This window comes from Heterocephalus glaber, unplaced genomic scaffold (genome assembly GCF_053883595.1).
Source record: "Heterocephalus glaber isolate CG9 unplaced genomic scaffold, H.glaber_assembly_v1.0 deba00000470, whole genome shotgun sequence".
Classification (NCBI taxonomy): domain Eukaryota; kingdom Metazoa; phylum Chordata; class Mammalia; order Rodentia; family Bathyergidae; genus Heterocephalus; species Heterocephalus glaber.
Genome location: NW_028258145.1, coordinates 2,696,005 through 2,712,437, shown reverse-complemented (window position 1 = coordinate 2,712,437; position 16,433 = coordinate 2,696,005). Strand labels below are relative to the sequence as shown.

The window sequence follows — 16,433 nt, the reverse complement described above, 5'->3', positions numbered from 1 at the left end:
AGGTCTTGCTATCTATTCCAGGCTGGCCTTAAACCCACTCTGTAGCTGGGGCTGGCCTCAAATTCATGTCGCTCCTCCTATCTCAGCCTGCCGAGTGCTATTATAGGTGTGCACCACCCAGCTATAAAAGTTTTTTGCTTTTTGTTCTTTTTCTTTTGCAGCACTGGAGATTGAACCCTCGGCCTCATGCACGTTGGAAAAGCATTCAACCTTGCGCTATATCCCTAGCCTAAAAGTACTTCAAAAAATTGAACAACTTCCTATTTCATTATGCACCACCATTACGCACAATCTCAGACCCCATCAGCTATTAACCTATGCCCTCCCTCTCTCTCCCTATAGATATCCTCATGTATCTGAGTTTGACTATACCTTCCGGCCACTGAGACAGGGATCAAAGGAAAGATTCTTTCAAAAGCTTCTCCATAGGTGTGATAGTGCATGGCTATAATCTCAGTACTAGGGAGGCTGAGGCAGGAGTTCTGTTATGAGTTTGAGGCCAGCCCAGGCTACACTGTGAGCTAAAGGTCAGCCTGAACTGCATAGTGAGACCTTGTCTCAAACAAACAAACAAACAAACAGTTTCTGAAATTACCTACTGAATCGGTTGAGACCTAACACATCCTGGAGGATACCAGTGGAGGACACCAGCAGTGCTCAGCGTGAATCAGGGATCAAGAGGCACAGGCGAGATGACAAGGACAGCACTGAAGTGCATGCCGCCGCGGAGGGAAATGAAGTGGAAGTGTGAGGTGCACATTCTGCCCCAGGTGGACCTGGCTGCAACCTGGAGTCTGGCGCAGGCTTCCTCTACAGGAAGAGGGTATGAGGTGGCCAGGGGGCCCAAGGAGCAGCCCAGGAGTACCGGTACCACCAGCCTCCTCCGAGCCCGGCCAAGGCCAGCAACCCTCTCCTCCCTTTCCATCTGGCTCTGGCTCAAGAGCCCCAGCCTCCTCTCCTAGAATGGGGTGCCCATTCTTTGGACCTTTCTGTGCCGCCAGCTAAAACCCACAGGCAAATCAATGCACCTGCTGGACTGTCATCAATGAGGCACAGCTGCCACATCGGTCATGAAAACTTCATAGGAAATTCTGCTAAGGACTTTGCGGGAATCCAACTACATGGAGCCTGAGAATAGCTTTCTGCTGAACTAACCTAATACCTCTTTTTTGAGACAGGGTCTCACTATGTAGGCCAGGCTGGCCGGAACTCCCTGGGACCCTCCTGCCTCAGCCTCCCAGTGTGGGCATTACAGGTATGTGCCACCACACCCGACCTAACCTACTCATCCTACACCCATACCAGACACAGACAAATGAATTGAAAACTGGCATTTTTCTTGCCTTGGTGAACCCCAGTTAGGTCCCAGTAATCACATTCCACTTTCAGATGTTTACACACTATTAAAATCACACTAGATCTTGATCCCAAAACCTGTGGAGGAAGAAACGCTATGGCTGCAGTGGGGAAGACATTTGAGGGTTGTATGGCTGTTAGAGGCCCGGAAGGGGAGGAGAGGACAGAATATTATTTGATGTGTTCAAACTTGCTCAGCTAAACTGGAATATTAAAGAGTGAAAAGACAATTATTGTACAATTATTTTTTCTGCTATTAAAAAACTGATGACATCTTATAATAGCCGGAAAAACAATTATAGACCCATCCTTTTCATTAATGTAGGTGCCGAAATTCTTTTTTTTTTTTTTTTTTTTTTTTTGGTACCGGGGATCAAACTCAGGTCCTTGAGCTTGTGGGGCAGGTGGCAGAACCACTGAGCTAAATCCTTGGTCCCTAGGTGTCAAAATTCTTCATAAAGATATTAGCAAATTAAATCTAGTGATGTATTAAAAGGATAAAGTAGGTTTGCTCCAGTTATGCTACAAATAAAATCAGTATATTTGCGAATAAAGGAGAATGAATCATTTCATCACCTGAACAGATACCAAAAAGAAAAAAATTGATAAAATTCAACATCTATTCATTACAAAAACCTTTAGCAAACTAGAGACTGAAGGGTCAGAAGGGTGTTTCTTTGACTGATAAAGGGAATGCCTAGTTCCTTGGAAAAACTGAAATTTAAAGACACCATTTAAAATTAGCAAATAGGCCAGGCTTGGTGGCACACACCTGTAATCCTAGCATTCTGGAGGCTGAGGCAGGAGGATCACTACAAATTCAAGGCCAGCCTTTGCTCCATAGTAAGTTCTAGGCCAGCCAGAACTACAGAGTAAGACCTTGTTTCAAAACAACCAAAATGAATAAATAAATAAAATTAGCAAATAAACTGTGCAGTGGTACACATGAAATCCTACCTAGTAGGGAGGCTGAGGCAGGAGGATCGCAAGTTGGAGGCCATACTGGGAAACTTAGACCCTGTCTCAAAATAAAATAAAGATTGAGGGGTACAGTGCAGTATAGTGCTTGTCTCACATGCATGAGGGAGCCAGGGATTTAGCTCAGTGGTTCTGGCGCCTGCCTTGCAAGCACAAGGTCCTGAGTTCGATCCCCAGTAACCCTCCAAAAAAACCCTAACATCCATGAGGCCCTGAGTTCAATCCCCAGTATCACATAATGAATCAAAGCAAATTACCAAACCAGGTGTGGTAGTACACCCTGTGAAGGTGAGCAGGAGGATCAAAAGTTCAATCCTAGCCCAGACGACTCAGTGAGATTCTATCTCAAAATAAAATAAATGCCAGGAGAGGTGCCACATGCCTATAATCATACTGCTCAGGAGGCTGAGGCAGGAGGATTTCACGAATTCAAGGCCAGCCTGGACTATGTAGTGAGACCTTGTCTCAAAAAACCAAAACCAAAATATAAATAAAATTAAAAAGGATCAAGGATATACCCCAGTACCAAATAAATAAATTACTTGATTGATTTTAAGAGTTTGAAAAGAATACATAAAATAAAATTACCAAACACCTAGGAATAAGTATAAGGAAAATGTATTCAACCTCTCCACAGAAAACTGTAAAATATTATTGAAAGAAGTTATGAAACTATGAACCACTGAAGAGGTAACATGCTTGCATCTTGGAAAATACATTATTATAAAGCGAGTCCTGGCGCTGGGCATGAGGCTCAGCAGTACAGTGCCTGTCTGCCCAGCCCAAGGCTCTGGGTTCCATCATCAGCACCAAAAAAAAAAAAAAAAAAAATTGAGCCAAGTTGGGCTTGGTGGCGCATGCCTGTAGTCCCAGGAGGCTGAGGCAGGAGGATCACTGCAAGTTCAAGGCCAGCCTGGGCTACATTGTGAGTTCAAGCCCAGCCTGAACTACACAGCAAGGCCTGTCTCCAAAAACCAAAAACCAAAACCAAAACCAAAAGGAAAGAAAGAAAAATAAAGTTTTCAAGTACAATTCCATAAAATTCCCAGATTCAAAGGTAAGAATAACCAAGACAGTCTTGAGGCAGAACAAAGGGCTTAATATTAACAGATATCAACTTATTTTAAAGCTGTGATTACATCAATGTGGTCTTTTAGTAAGGAAAAATCAACAGATCAACAGAAAGGAGTCTGGGGACAGGCACAGACACTCGCCATATTCAGCGAGAAACAGGTCTCTTCAGGAAGTGGCATCTGGTGTCAGAGAGCTAAGTTGTTATTTTTTTCAGAGCGGTTTTACATTTATTAAAGGTAGGGAAAAAAACGTGCTCTACAGAGCATGTGGGACAGTCAAATATAGGAAAGAAAGTACACTCTGCAGAACACAGTGGCCCACATTTTTTTTTTAAAGAAACTTAACCTCTAATTCACATTTTTTAAAAAAAGATAAATTCCTAAAGGATTACACTTCTAAATAAGAAAGATAGCTGGGTGTGGTGGCACACGCCTGTAGTCCCAGCACTCCGGAGGCTGAGGCAGGAGGACTGCTGTGGGTTCAGGGTCAGCCTGAACTACAAAGTGAGACTCTGTCAAACACACACACACACACACAAATTTAAAAATTAAAGCTATTTAAATGTCCAATTCCTTAAAAAAAAAAAAAAAAAAAAAAAGGAGAGGAAAAGGAAATCCAGAATAGAATAGAATAGATCCACAGTACTTCTCTCTGATAATGAGTTCACACTACATATTTGAAGAATTCTTAAGACACCATCAAGGAGAAGGCAGGAGGTCCTTAGGAAGCAGACAACATAAGTGACCAGGCGTGTCACAAAGGGACACAAGTGTCCTTCCACAGCAACACTGTGTACAGCATGTGGGGCATGGTCCCAACAGGATTCACCATCACATGGGAGAGAAAAAAGAAAGAATTTTTGTTCTGGGGCTGGGGCTTTTCTGGGGAAACTGGGCCTAGGGGGTCTTTCCTGGGATCCTTCTCTTTCTCTTCCCTCCCCTGCTGAGATCCTCAGGAGGGAGCTGGGGCTGGTGAACCCCAAAACAAACAAATCAACCCCAAGTCCCTAAGGAGCGGATGCTGGTAGCGGGCCGTTCTGCCCCTGACCCATGTCCCCAGCAGCCTGTTTGACACTCTGCTCCTGCGGTCAGCACAGAACCGTGATGGCAATGGTTTCTAATATGCAGGAGAAAATGATTACACGAGAATTTCCTTGTTTCTGAGTTTCTCTTCCCTGCATTTCCTCCCCCAAACTCTGGTTTGTTAGCCTTACAAATGAGCCCAGGCTCCAGATAAGATATGATCTGAAGTAGCAGTCACTCTGCAGGGGGCTTGGCTGTCTGCCTCTGCACTATCTCTAACCTCACAGCGGGACAGAAGGGCCACCTGCCACCGCAGCCAATGCCACCAGAGAACTGAAGGCCATGAGCTAGAGTCGGTGCCAACTGGAGCACCTTGTGGACAATAACAACAGCAATTGTTACAGCAGCTAATATCTACTGTGTGGGGGGCACAGCTAGTCGCCCTGCATGCCTGACTTCCTCTAGCCCTCCCACAGCACTCTGAGTGGGTACTGTTACCAAGTGGAGGGGTGAGTCACCAGCCACAAAGGAGAAATATTTCTGAGGCCAAGACTCAGTGACTAATTTGAGTGTTGCACTGCACAAGCACTGGGTTGTTTTTTTGTTTGTTTGTTTTGTTTTTGGTGCTGGAGATTGAACTCAGGACCTTGCACTTGCAAGGCAGAGATGCCACTAAACTAAATCCCAGCCCCATTAGCTTATTTTTTAAACTGATTTATCCCAGGTGTGGTGGTGCACACCTGTAATCCCACCAATCCAAAGGCTGAGGCAGGAGGATCACCTCAAGTTTGAGGCCAGCCTGTACTACACAGTGAGTTCAAGACCACCCCGAACTACATATGGAGACCCTGTCTCAAAAAAATCAACGAGCTGGGCGTGGTGGCTTATTGCTGTAACACCAGGCCTTGGGAGGCTGAGGCAGGAAGATCGCCATGAGTTCAAGGCCAACCTGAGCTATATCAATCAATATGACTTCTAACTAACTCTTAGGAAGGCTTAATGAGGGACAGATTGAAGCTCAAAGCAGGGCTCCAGGCTGTGGTGTATGTGTGTGCAGTGCATGTGTGAACCTGCGTGCTGGAGGGGTGAGTGTGTGGGAGAGGCCCTATCTGCATGTGGGGTGTGAGTGGGAGGGCCTATCTGTGCATATGGGGAGCTGGGAGCAGGTGTGTGGGGATGTCAGTGAGCCTCTTGTGCATCCACCCACACCCACACCCATACCCACCCACTGCTGCAAGGGGAGTGAGCAGTGGGTGCGGCCCATGGGCACTGGGAATCCAGCAAGGGCTGGTAGAAGAGGTGTTTCTTCCGACCAGGCTCCGAGCAGCCGCTGGCCAGAGCCCAGGCATTCCAGAGAGCCTGGGGAACCAGTCTTTCAAGAGCCCTGCCCAGATCACAGGAAATCAGCCCTGCAGCACCGTAACCTCTGGGGACTCACCGGTGCTACCAGGCTTAAGCCCGTGGCAACAGGCTGGCCCTGCACACCTGGCCTCCGGGCTCAGCTGCATGGCATGAATGAAGAGGCGGCTCCTGAGGGTGCCAGGGATGGCAAAGGGTGCCGCTGCTCATCAGGGCAGCAATCTGCAAAACCATCTCAACTTGCCTGGAGAACAGGCCACAGCACTGTCCCAAGACAATGACTCCACTGTGACAGGCCTCGGGGCAGTTCCAGAGAGACCGTGGCTGGAAAATGAAGATGATTTTGATCCTGCTATTTGTGGCATGATTTGTAAAACCAAAACAATGAAAGAGAATTCCTGCAAAAGGTATCACTATCTATCTTTCTTGGTCACAGGTTTGTGGCTTGGTTTTGTTTAGATTTGTGTATGCTTTCTAAAGTTCTGGGAACAAGCTGCCTCTCTTTTATGCCTAAGAAGAAAATAATAAAAGACTAATATAAGAAATCATCACCTAGTAAGTAAAGCAGGAACTGAAGTAAGAAGCCCAGGTTAAGTAACAGGCTACGGAATGAGCCAGAGGCCTTCAGTTTGCCTCAAAGCCCCCCCCACCCCCAGGCTGTCCTGGCATGGCCAAGTGTGAGGGCATGTGACAGGCCAGTCCCACAGGGCAGCATCCGAGGGCTGAGGTGCTCCATGGTAGATGCAGGGCTCAGAGCACAGGAGGAGCGAAGGAAGGGCAGCTGCTGCCACTCTCTTCACACAGGGCCAGGTGGGCATTGGGGGAAACCTTACCACCCTCACATTGTGGGGCAAGTTCTGCCTTGAGGCTCAAAATCCCGGGCACAGAGAAGTAAAGAACTGCAGCCTGGGCCGAGCAGGTAGCCTGCCATACGGGGGGCTCGGGCACTGGGACAGTGGCAGAGGGCCGGGCCCGTCCTTCCTCCTGTGCACCTTCCCCACAGGCTTCTGGGCACCAGCACTTGGTGAGTGTGAGTGAATGATGAGCATGTTTACCACCTCACCCCACAGGACCTGGAAGCTGGCGGGAACAGTAGCCCAGGCACAGGGGGTTACCTGCTGCCCGAAGACACCAAGGTATTCGCTGTGCCAGGCTCATTTATATGACAACACCAGGGAGGCGGAAGATGGGCAGAGAGAAGGCACTTGTATCTCAAGGTCTGTCTGGAGAGGCGGGTGTGGTGGTGCGTGCCTACAATCCCAGCACTCGGGAGGCCGAGGCAGGAGGATTGCTGGGAGTTCAAAGATGACCTGGGCTACGCAGCAAGACCCTGTCTCAAACAAAACAAAACAAAAGCAACCCAAAAATAGCCCCTCCAGAAAGGGGTGAGAAGCAGTCCCAATAGGCAGCGGCACTTTTATCCAAAGTTGGCACAAAGGACGGATGTGCTCATTTTCTGTCCCATGGCTCTGGTCCAAGAACAGCAGGTGGCCCAGGCCATGTCTAGACCCTCTGGAGGCCCTGCTAAAATGTTCCCTGACTGCAGTGTCTCCCAGGACTTTAGGGACAAGAGAAGCCTCCTTCCAAGGTCCCCTCCCGCTATCTGCAGCTTCAGCAGGACATTCCTGGGACTTTGAGGGTCCTGACCTCTCCCATTTTCCAGGTGAAACTGTTGTCCAGTGCGTCCCATCCTGACCCAAGGTGTTGGGAAAATGGAAGCTGCTGTCCTAATTAAAAAGCCACAGCTGCCAGGGATTTAGCTTAGTGGTTCTGTCCCCTGCCTCACAAGCGCAAGGTTCCAAGTTTGATCCCCGGAACCCGCCCCCCCCCCAAAAGCCACAATGCCAGGAGTGGTGGTGCACACCTGTGATCCCAGCACTTGGGAGGCAGAGGCAGGAGGATTGCCGAGAGGCCAGCCTGAACTACAAAGCCTGTCTCCAAAAAAAGCCACAGCTTTGGGAAAGTGGAGCCCAGGGTGCCAAGCAGCTCTCCAGAGGGTGGAGCGGAAAGGCAGCATCTCCCAGCTGCAGGATACATCTGTCACCGGCAGATCTGTGAAACTGCTCTGCGGCCTGGTTCCTCAATGGGCACCAACCCGAAGGCATCTTGGTGCCAGCAAGGGACACATGGGGTCACTCCAGGGCCACGCCTCCACCCCCACCTCTACCCCTTCCCCGGCACCTAGCCAGCAGCAGTCCAGTCGCGGCACTTTGTCAGCTGCCCTGCTGGGACCTCTGCTCTGCCGAGTGCCATCCAGCAGTGGGCAGCCACTGTCACTCTCAGAAACACCTGCCCTGGGCGGCTTCTGGACACCCTTCAACTGCTGTGCTGTTCCCGTTGTAGAGTGCCCCGGGCTGCACTGTCCCAAGGATGTGCTTGGCAGGCTTTTTCTGCACCGGCACTATCAGCCCATCCCTGGCCCCTCCTCACATCCTGTGTGCTCTCAGCCCAGTCCTGGCCTCCCTCTCTCACCCACATGGGTGTCTTCATGTGCATGTTCCTGTGGTCCAGGACCAGCACCACCACCGGGAGCCATCGGAAACACAGGCTCTCGGGCCACAGCCCGGATCCACTGGGCTCAAGAGGGCCCTTTAGCAGAAGGTGCCTGAGGGCAGGTTTGAGGGTGAGAAGCCCTGACATCCGGAGGACCCTGAGAGGGTAACAGCGTTCTTATGACCTCTGCCCTAACCAAACTGCCTCCTTTCTCTACAGCAGGGCAATGACAACATGGGCCCAAATCCGAGGCCAAAAACCTCTGGTGTTCAAAGCCACGTTCTGGCCCTGACTTTCACTCCTCGTCCTGCCTCGGCCCACTGTGCCCAGTCTGCGCCCCTGCATGGCTCAGGCTTGGTTGCACGCGTTACCCTGGGAGGCTGAGTCTGTGAATGGGACCGTTTTATTCCCAACAGACAGCAGTGTCTGACACACTGGCTGCTACAAGTGGAGTCGTTTGCTGAACAAAGGAACAGGGAAGGAGACAGGTAGGGAACATAAGCTACCAGGGGATGTTTGAGGTGACAGGAACCAGAAGCGAATGCAAAAATCACGCAGTGTGTTTTCCTTGACTTTACAGAGGGAAGCAGGTGGGAGAATCTGACTTGACACAGATGGAAATGTGGGAGTTTTTCTGTTTGTTTTCATGTGACAGGGTCTCACTAAGCAACTAAATTGCCCAGGCTGGGATTGAATTTGAAATCTTCCTGCCTCACGTCCGAGTGCTGGGATTTATAGGCATGTGCCACCATGCCTGGCTTTAGAGGCTTTTTTGTTTTATTTTGGGTTTTTCTTTTATTTTGTTTTTGATACTGGGGGTTGAACCCAGGACTTAGCACTGAGCTACATACCCAGCCCCTTTTTAAAATGATTATTACTTTTAAAATTTGGAACAGGGTCTCCGTGGCTAAATTGCTCAGGCTGGGCTTGAACTTTAGATCCTCTTGCCTCTGCTTCCTAGAGGGCTGGGATTATAGGCATGCACCACCACACCCGACTGGGAGAGGTTTTTAATAAAAATATTTCTGGCCTTCTGTCCCCTCCAAATGACATCCCACAGGCTTGCTGAGAAGACCAGTAACAGGGCAAAGGTCACCTCCTAGGTCAATGACCAAGCTGGGTGGAATTTAAACCCAGCTCTGGCTGGGTGGGGTGTCCACAGAGCTCCACGAGGCAGTGTAGACTCCTATGAGGTGGGTGGAGAAAGCTAAACTGGCTGGAGAGGAGCTGAGTGCTCGGGAGGGGCAGGAAGCTGGACAGTGGGTTCCGTGCAAGGTTTGAGCCCCAACCTCTGGGAGCACAGCATCCAGGGGGAGCTCTCTGTGACCCTGCTCCAGGGTCCGCAAAGGCATCAGGAGTAGAGGCAAATGAGAACTGGGCCTCTGGGAGAGCAGGGCACACTCGCTCCGGACCCAGCTGTGGGCTAGCCCACACCCCCACAACCACGTGGAAACAGTCCCAGGAGCAGCCTCTGAGGAAGGGCAAGGTTCAGACCACAGGAGCTTCAGTGGCCTGCTAAGCTGGCACATCCCCATGAGGCTGGGGGCACCAGGCATGGTGTCCTCCCACGTGTGGCATGGGAGTCTTATGAGGCTCATGCGTGGAGTCAACTGGCAACTGCAACTGGGGCCTTGGCTCCTGTCTTGCTCTGTGGGAAGCTCACCCCTTAGTGAGGAATGCCACAGACTGCATACTGGCAGGGAAACTGAGGCATGGTGAAAGGGACCCGAGCAGGGCAACCTGGATCCTGAACACATATGCATGGCTCCCAATAACGACAGCATCGTCTCTTTATCCCTCAGCAGCTCCTCAAGGTGCAGTCACTCCAGCTCCCTAGCTGAAAGGTCACTCATTAATTCACCAGTGATGTTTTACTGAGGCCTCACTATGTGCCGAAAGCAGATCAGGGGCTACAGAGACGTCCTGAGCTCCTCCTGGTGGGAGGAGATGGCAACACAGCCAATCAGCAACCCTACAGATGCTAAAGAGAAATGAGCATGGGGTAGGGGAGATGCGGACAATCAAGTGGAATGGAGGTTGGAGGGTTGTTTTTGAAAGTCACATTTCTCTTCCTTTTTTTCTTTTTTGGTGGTACTAAGGTACCCAGGGCTTTCACATTGACCTACATTCCCAACCCTATTTATTTTTTGTTTTAAAACAGGGTCTCACCATGTTGCTAAATTGCTCAGGCTGGGTTTGAACTTTCCATTTTCCTGCCTCAGCCTCCCAGACTGCTGGGATTACAGGCCTGTGCCACCATACTTGGCTAGGAGTTGCAGTTTTAAACAGAGTGACAGGAAGGCCCCACCGAGGTGATGCTGAAGCAAGTATGAAGGGAAAGGGTGAGTCCACTGACTTCTGGGGCAGAGAACAGCTAGAGCCCACAGGTGGGCGTGTCCTGGTGTGTTCAAGGAAGAAGGCAACTTCAGGGGGGTTTGCCGGATAGTCACCGACTCACCCGCTGGTTCATTCACCTGTTCAGCAAACATTTCCAGAAGACCCATTTCTGCCAGGCATTGAGTCCGGGGAACACAGGCAGCACTCCCACCCTCAGGAGCTCGTCATGCTGGCTGGGGAAGGAGGATAAAAGGACCCGAAAAGAGAATTGCAGCCTGGCAGAGCCAGGCTCAGAAACTTTAGCCAATCTGGAAGTGTGTGTGGGGGGGTGTTCTAGAGAGGACCTTCGGAGTCACCCCAGCTCTAATTTTGGTGCTTGCTGCTGACCACACTGGCCGTACTGACCTTGCTCAATTGTTTTTTCTTAACCAAAAGGGAAGCCTTCCAAACATTAAACTTGTTAAGATCAAGAGGCTGAGCCAAGAGGATCGATGCAAGTTCAAGGCTAGCCTGAACTACAGATCGAGACCCTGACTCAAAACAACAGCAACAACAACAAAATTTGTAAAGAAAATCTTTTAAGTTGCAGATGTATCCAAGGTGCTTGCCTCAACCTGGCCAGAATAGAGGAAGATGTCAGGCAGAAAGACCTGGGAAAGGACACCCTTGGAGGAACCTGGTGTGGCAATTTATAACTTCCAAAACCTCTGGGAAGCAGGGAAGGATGGCCGGCCAGGGCCGACCATCCCTGCTTTTCCCAGGATTGCTGGCACCCCTGCAGGGCTCAGCTCAGCCCACAAGCATCCCCACATTCCGAGGTGAGTGTGGAGAATTAGGCTCAGCAGAGCTCTTGCCTAAGCAATTCGAGCTATTCTCTCAGCACAACAAAAAGGCGCTTCTTTACCAGATGAGTCCAGGGATGGCCGCTAAGCCCCAGAAGCTCCCAGCCATGCTGGGCAAGGCCAGTCCACACTGGGTGGATCCGGATCCCTCTGGGCTGATGGGTGTGACACCCAAGACAGTCCCTGAGACCACAGAAGTGGCCAAGGAGGAAGCTGCCCTGGGAGTCTTCCCCAGGTTCCCCAGTAGGCAACTTGGAGAAGAGTCCAAGGCCCTGGTTTGAGGGTGAGGTGGGCATGCTCCTCACTGCTCCTCCACCCCAGCTGTGCCTGAGGAGGACCGAGTTCCTGGGTCCTCTGGGAGCACCCCCAGGCATGTCCCACCAGTCTCTGCAGCGAGGCCTTCACCTGGCTGTCTCCTATTCTGGCTTACAGTCCTTGGGTCACTCTCAGCTCTAGTGCTTAGATCCAGTCTGGCAAACTTATCAAGGTAGGGTATAACCCACCACTCTTGCACTGATCAGGACCTTAGCATCTTTTCAGACCAAACCTGGCCAAACCAACTCCTCCCTCCCTAGCCCACTCCAAGACTGTCCTTCATTATCTGGTTCAGAAATGACCCTGGGCTTGGTCTAAGCTAGAGTTCAGAAGTGTGGTGGTGGTGCACACCTGCAATCCCAGCACTCTGGGAGGTTGAGGCAGGAAAATCAGTTTGAGTCCAGCCTGGGCAACTTATTGACTTAGACTCTCTCTCAAAATAAAAAATTAAAAAGGTCTGGGGATACAGCTCAATGTGAAGGCCCTGGTTTTAATCCCCAGTACGTGCCCCCCCCCCCACCAAAATAAAGAAAAATGGCTTCTGCCTGAGCCTCAACCTCAGCAGCTCTTCTATGGAAAGAAGGCTGAGACTGAGTTGAAGAACCCCCTCCCCGTTCCTTTCTAATGAGGGCCCCTTTCTAATGAGGGCCCCGTCTGCCTCCTCACCTCCTGCAGCCCAGGAGGCTTTTCCTCCATAATTGGCTTGTTTACTGCACTCAGGACTTCTGGGTGGCAGAGGTGGGAGGAAAGTTTGGATGGAAGGAAGGGAAGGGTGTGTGCGGAGCTATGAGGCTGCAGATGTAGTGAACCCTCCCAGCACCTCTAACCACCTGAGAAGCAGCCAAGAACACACGTGAGAAGCGAGCACAAGGCGGCACGAGGCCAGCACAGCTCCCGCAGACCACAGGAGCAAGCTTAAGTCTGGTGCCTGGGAAAGACAGCACAATCACTGAACTTAAATCTGCTTTCCTCTGCCGAATAGCAGAATGCATTACTTGGCACTGTTCGGGGAAGAGGGCAGATGAGACCTCCCCATTTTGCTTCTTTGGGCTCAGCACTCCAGTAATGTCACTCCCTGGCTCGAAAACTTTCCAGGGCTCCAAGGCTAGAATAAACTTACTGTCCACCCAGGGCCCAGACACTCCAGCCTCATAAACTTACTGTCCACCCAGGGCCTGGACACTCCAGCCTCTCATCCACCAACTGCTGATCAGTGGGGCCAATGTGCCAGCTACACCACCTGTCAACCCACGAGAACATCTGTGGCTTCCCCCCACTCAGGTTGTCTGTTGGTTCCTTCTGCCTTGAGTGCCAAACCACTCCATCTTTTGGAGCTCCCTTCAATGTCCCCTCCCAAAGAAGGTTTCCAGCCCAGCCCCTTCCCCAGGCTATCCCACCTCTCCATCTGGCGTTGGCCTCTTTTTGGGCGTTGGCCTTGCTCTGTCCTGCTCCCTAAGGTCTTGCCCTGTCCCGGCAAGTGAGCAAGTCTTTTCCCACTTTGATTCATCTGGAGCACAAAGCACAGGAGCTCAAAGCCGGCAAACACTTAGGAACTGTGCCTAGTACTGTTCACCTCAGAGGTGAAGGAAGTGATGGGCAAAGGGTCAGCCCAACAAAAACACTAAAATCTGCAGACACAGAACACACAGGAGGACGAGAGGCACCAGGGACATGTAATCGGCGAGTGGCACAGCCCTTACCCTTCTTGAACTCCTCCAGCATGGCGTCCAGCTTGGTGTCATGGAAGACGAAGTGCACCGGGTGGTTGTAGAAGCGGGTGATGGTCTTGAGGGGGGTGCAGTCATCGGGGTCCACGAAGGCCAAGTCCTTGACATATAGAATATCCACAATGTTGGAGCGCTCACCTTCAAACACGGGAATGCGAGTGTAGCCGCTTTCCATGATCTCTGACATGGTGCTGAAGTCCAGGATGGCATCATTGCGGATCATGAAGCAGTCATGAAGCTGGGTCATGATATCCTCCACCGTTTTGGTCCTTAGTTCCAGGGCCCCCTGGATCATATTCAGCTCCTCTTTCACAAGGTCATTATAGGGCTCCGTCACCTTCAACATCTCCATCAGCTTCTCCCGATTGTAAACAGTGCGGATCTCCTGACCCAGGACAAAATCCAGGAGCTTGCTAATGGGGAAACTGAGGGGGAAAGTGAGCAGCATGAAGAATTTGGTGAGGACAATGGTGTTGGCACCCACAGCCAGCCCGTGTCGGGAGCACAGCGCCTGAGGTAAGATCTCCCCAAAAATGACAATGCCGATGGTGGAGGAGGCCACTGCCATGAGGCCGGACCCAATGAGGTTGTCTAGGAGGATGGTGAGGGAGGTGTTGACCAGCACATTCCCCAGCAGCAGCGAGCAGAGCAGGTAATTGCCCTTCCGCCGGATGGGCTCAATCTTTCTGGCATACTTCTTTTCTTTCTCAGTGCCACAGTTCTGCACGATGCGCAGCTCCATGGGGTCCAGGGCCATGAGACCCAGGTTGAGGCCAGAAAATATGCCCGAGAACACCAGCAGCACCAGGACCAGGAGGATGTGCAGCCAGAGGGGCAGGATCCTCCCGTGCTCCTCCATCATGACCAGCAGCGAGTCCTTGTCGGTCCACCTGACCCAGGGGCCATCAGCCTGTGCCCGGGTGCACAGCGCGTACAGCTTCATGTTCTCGCTCCTCCGAAGGAACTTGGTGAGCACCACGAGCATCCCGGACGTGTTCCCGCGGCTCACATTGACCAGTTTCTGGACAACTAGGTCCTTGGTGAGCTCTGGGCAGGCGGTGGAGTTGTGAGAGGTCTCGCCGTCCACCTCGGTGAAGGAGATCAGGTTGCTGGAGATGTCGCCCAAGCTCTGGCCATACAGTCTCAGGTTCACCGTGCTGCCCTCAGACACGAAGATGATGCCATCCGGGTTCATCCCACACGACTTGTTGCAGCTCGCCAGCCTCATGCCCAGGATCGCGCCCCGCTGGGGGCTGCCCTGGCTCCAGGCCCCCCGCGCCCACAGGAGCACCAGCGCAGCCAGGAGGAGGCGCCCTTGGGTCGGCCCACCGCCCCCGCCGGCCGGCGCCATATTGCTCGGCTCCGCCGCCGCCGCGTAGCCGGGCTGCGCGATACCACTCCTGCCTCTCCGCCGCCGCCGCGCCAACTGCCCGGGCCGCTGCCCTGACGTCAAGTCAGCGCCCCGCCCGCCCCACCCGCCGGCCCACGCCCTCATTTGCATGGGATGCCCCGCCCTAGCTCGGGGCTCGGGCGCCCCTTAAAGGGGTCTAGGCACTTAAGGTGGAACTATGCTGGAGCCGCGGATGGGCGTGAGTGCTGAGTGAGCTGTACCCTCCGCCTACTCCAATGTCCCTCTCGGATCCTCGCCTGTCATTGCTGCAGACATTGCCTTTGCCCAGTCTCCTGGCTCCCTGGCTTTGCGTGCCCGCTGGACTGCTTCCACTTCGTCCCCAGCTCTCTGCCGCTGCGCTAGGGCAAGAAAAATCATTTCCTGATTTAGAAAAAGGGAACCTGAGGGCTTAGGCTGGCACTGAAGCTCTGTGGATTTTGCTGACCTTCTCACCAGCCAGAATTTGGCCCCCACCTCCAGCCCTTGCTCGAAGCTCCCATCCGCTAGGGGCTGCCTGGGGTCGAAGGCAGATCTGGCAATCTAAGAGTGTAGATGAGCCAGGCTCTGCCCAAGGTTTACCTCCTGCCCTTTACCTGTGGGCACCAGTGTTTCATTTTCGCTTTGTGGGTTACTGGAGTTTGAACCCAGAGACCGGTCTTTACTTTTTAAATTTTTATTTTTATTGGTACATGTTTGCAGTACATAATGATTAGATTCCTCGTGGGGAGTTGGTACATGTACTTAACACATCTTCGTTCTTTTTCACATCCCATTTCCCTCCCTCCATCTCTTGATCCCCTTTCCACTTGTAAAAGACCTATTCCCTACTTCCTATTATCTATCTTTTATTTTGCTTTTCGTTTCTACTTTAGGTTTCTCATATAAGAGAAACTATGCAATATTTAAGCTTGTGTGTCTGATTTATTTTACTTAACATTATGGTCTCAAGGCCATATACATACACAATGGAGTACTACTCTGCTATACAGAAGGATAAATGTGAGTCATGTGTAGGAAAACAGATGCAAGGGTACTTTCTTTTTTTTTGAGATATTATCTCTAAATTTCCCAGGCTGGCCTCAAACTTGCAATTCTACCTTAGCTCCCAAGCAGCTGGGATTACAGGGCTACAGATGTGTGCCCCCATACCGGTTTAGGCACAAGAATTTATTGAACATTGGACAAAATCCAACACTCATTCATGATAAAAACCCTGCAGAAAATTGGAATAGGTGGTTTTTATCTCAACCTGATAAAGGCTATCTATGAAAAACCAACAGCCAACATCATACTAAATGGTGAAAAACTGAAAGCTTTCATGGTAAAATCAAGAACAAGATAAGGATGTCCACTATCATCACTTCTGTTCAATATAGTTCTGGAAACATTAGCCACAGCAGTTAGACAAGAGAAAGAAATAAAAGGAATAAAGATAGGAAAGGAAGAAGTTAAACTGTCATTATTTGCTGAGGACATGATACTCTACATAGAAGACCCTAAAAACTCTGCCAAAAGACTTCTAGCCTTAATTGACAGATTC

General features: G+C 50.9%; 1 protein-coding gene across 2 annotated transcripts in view; it reads right to left on the bottom strand.

Annotated features, from left to right (window-relative positions):
- Cnnm4 (cyclin and CBS domain divalent metal cation transport mediator 4) overlaps window positions 1-14,936 on the bottom strand; it is a 34,615-nt gene extending 19,679 nt beyond the window's left edge. The window contains exon 1 of one of the 2 annotated variants that reach the window (XM_021258023.2): window positions 13,477-14,936. In XM_021258023.2, coding sequence (XP_021113682.1) covers window positions 13,477-14,854 — 1,378 coding nt within the window. In that variant the 5' untranslated portion in view covers window positions 14,855-14,936. The remainder of the gene's footprint in view (window positions 1-13,476) is intronic. The other variant, XM_004844374.4, reaches the window with a different exon arrangement.
- Window positions 14,937-16,433: the final 1,497 nt, after the last annotated feature.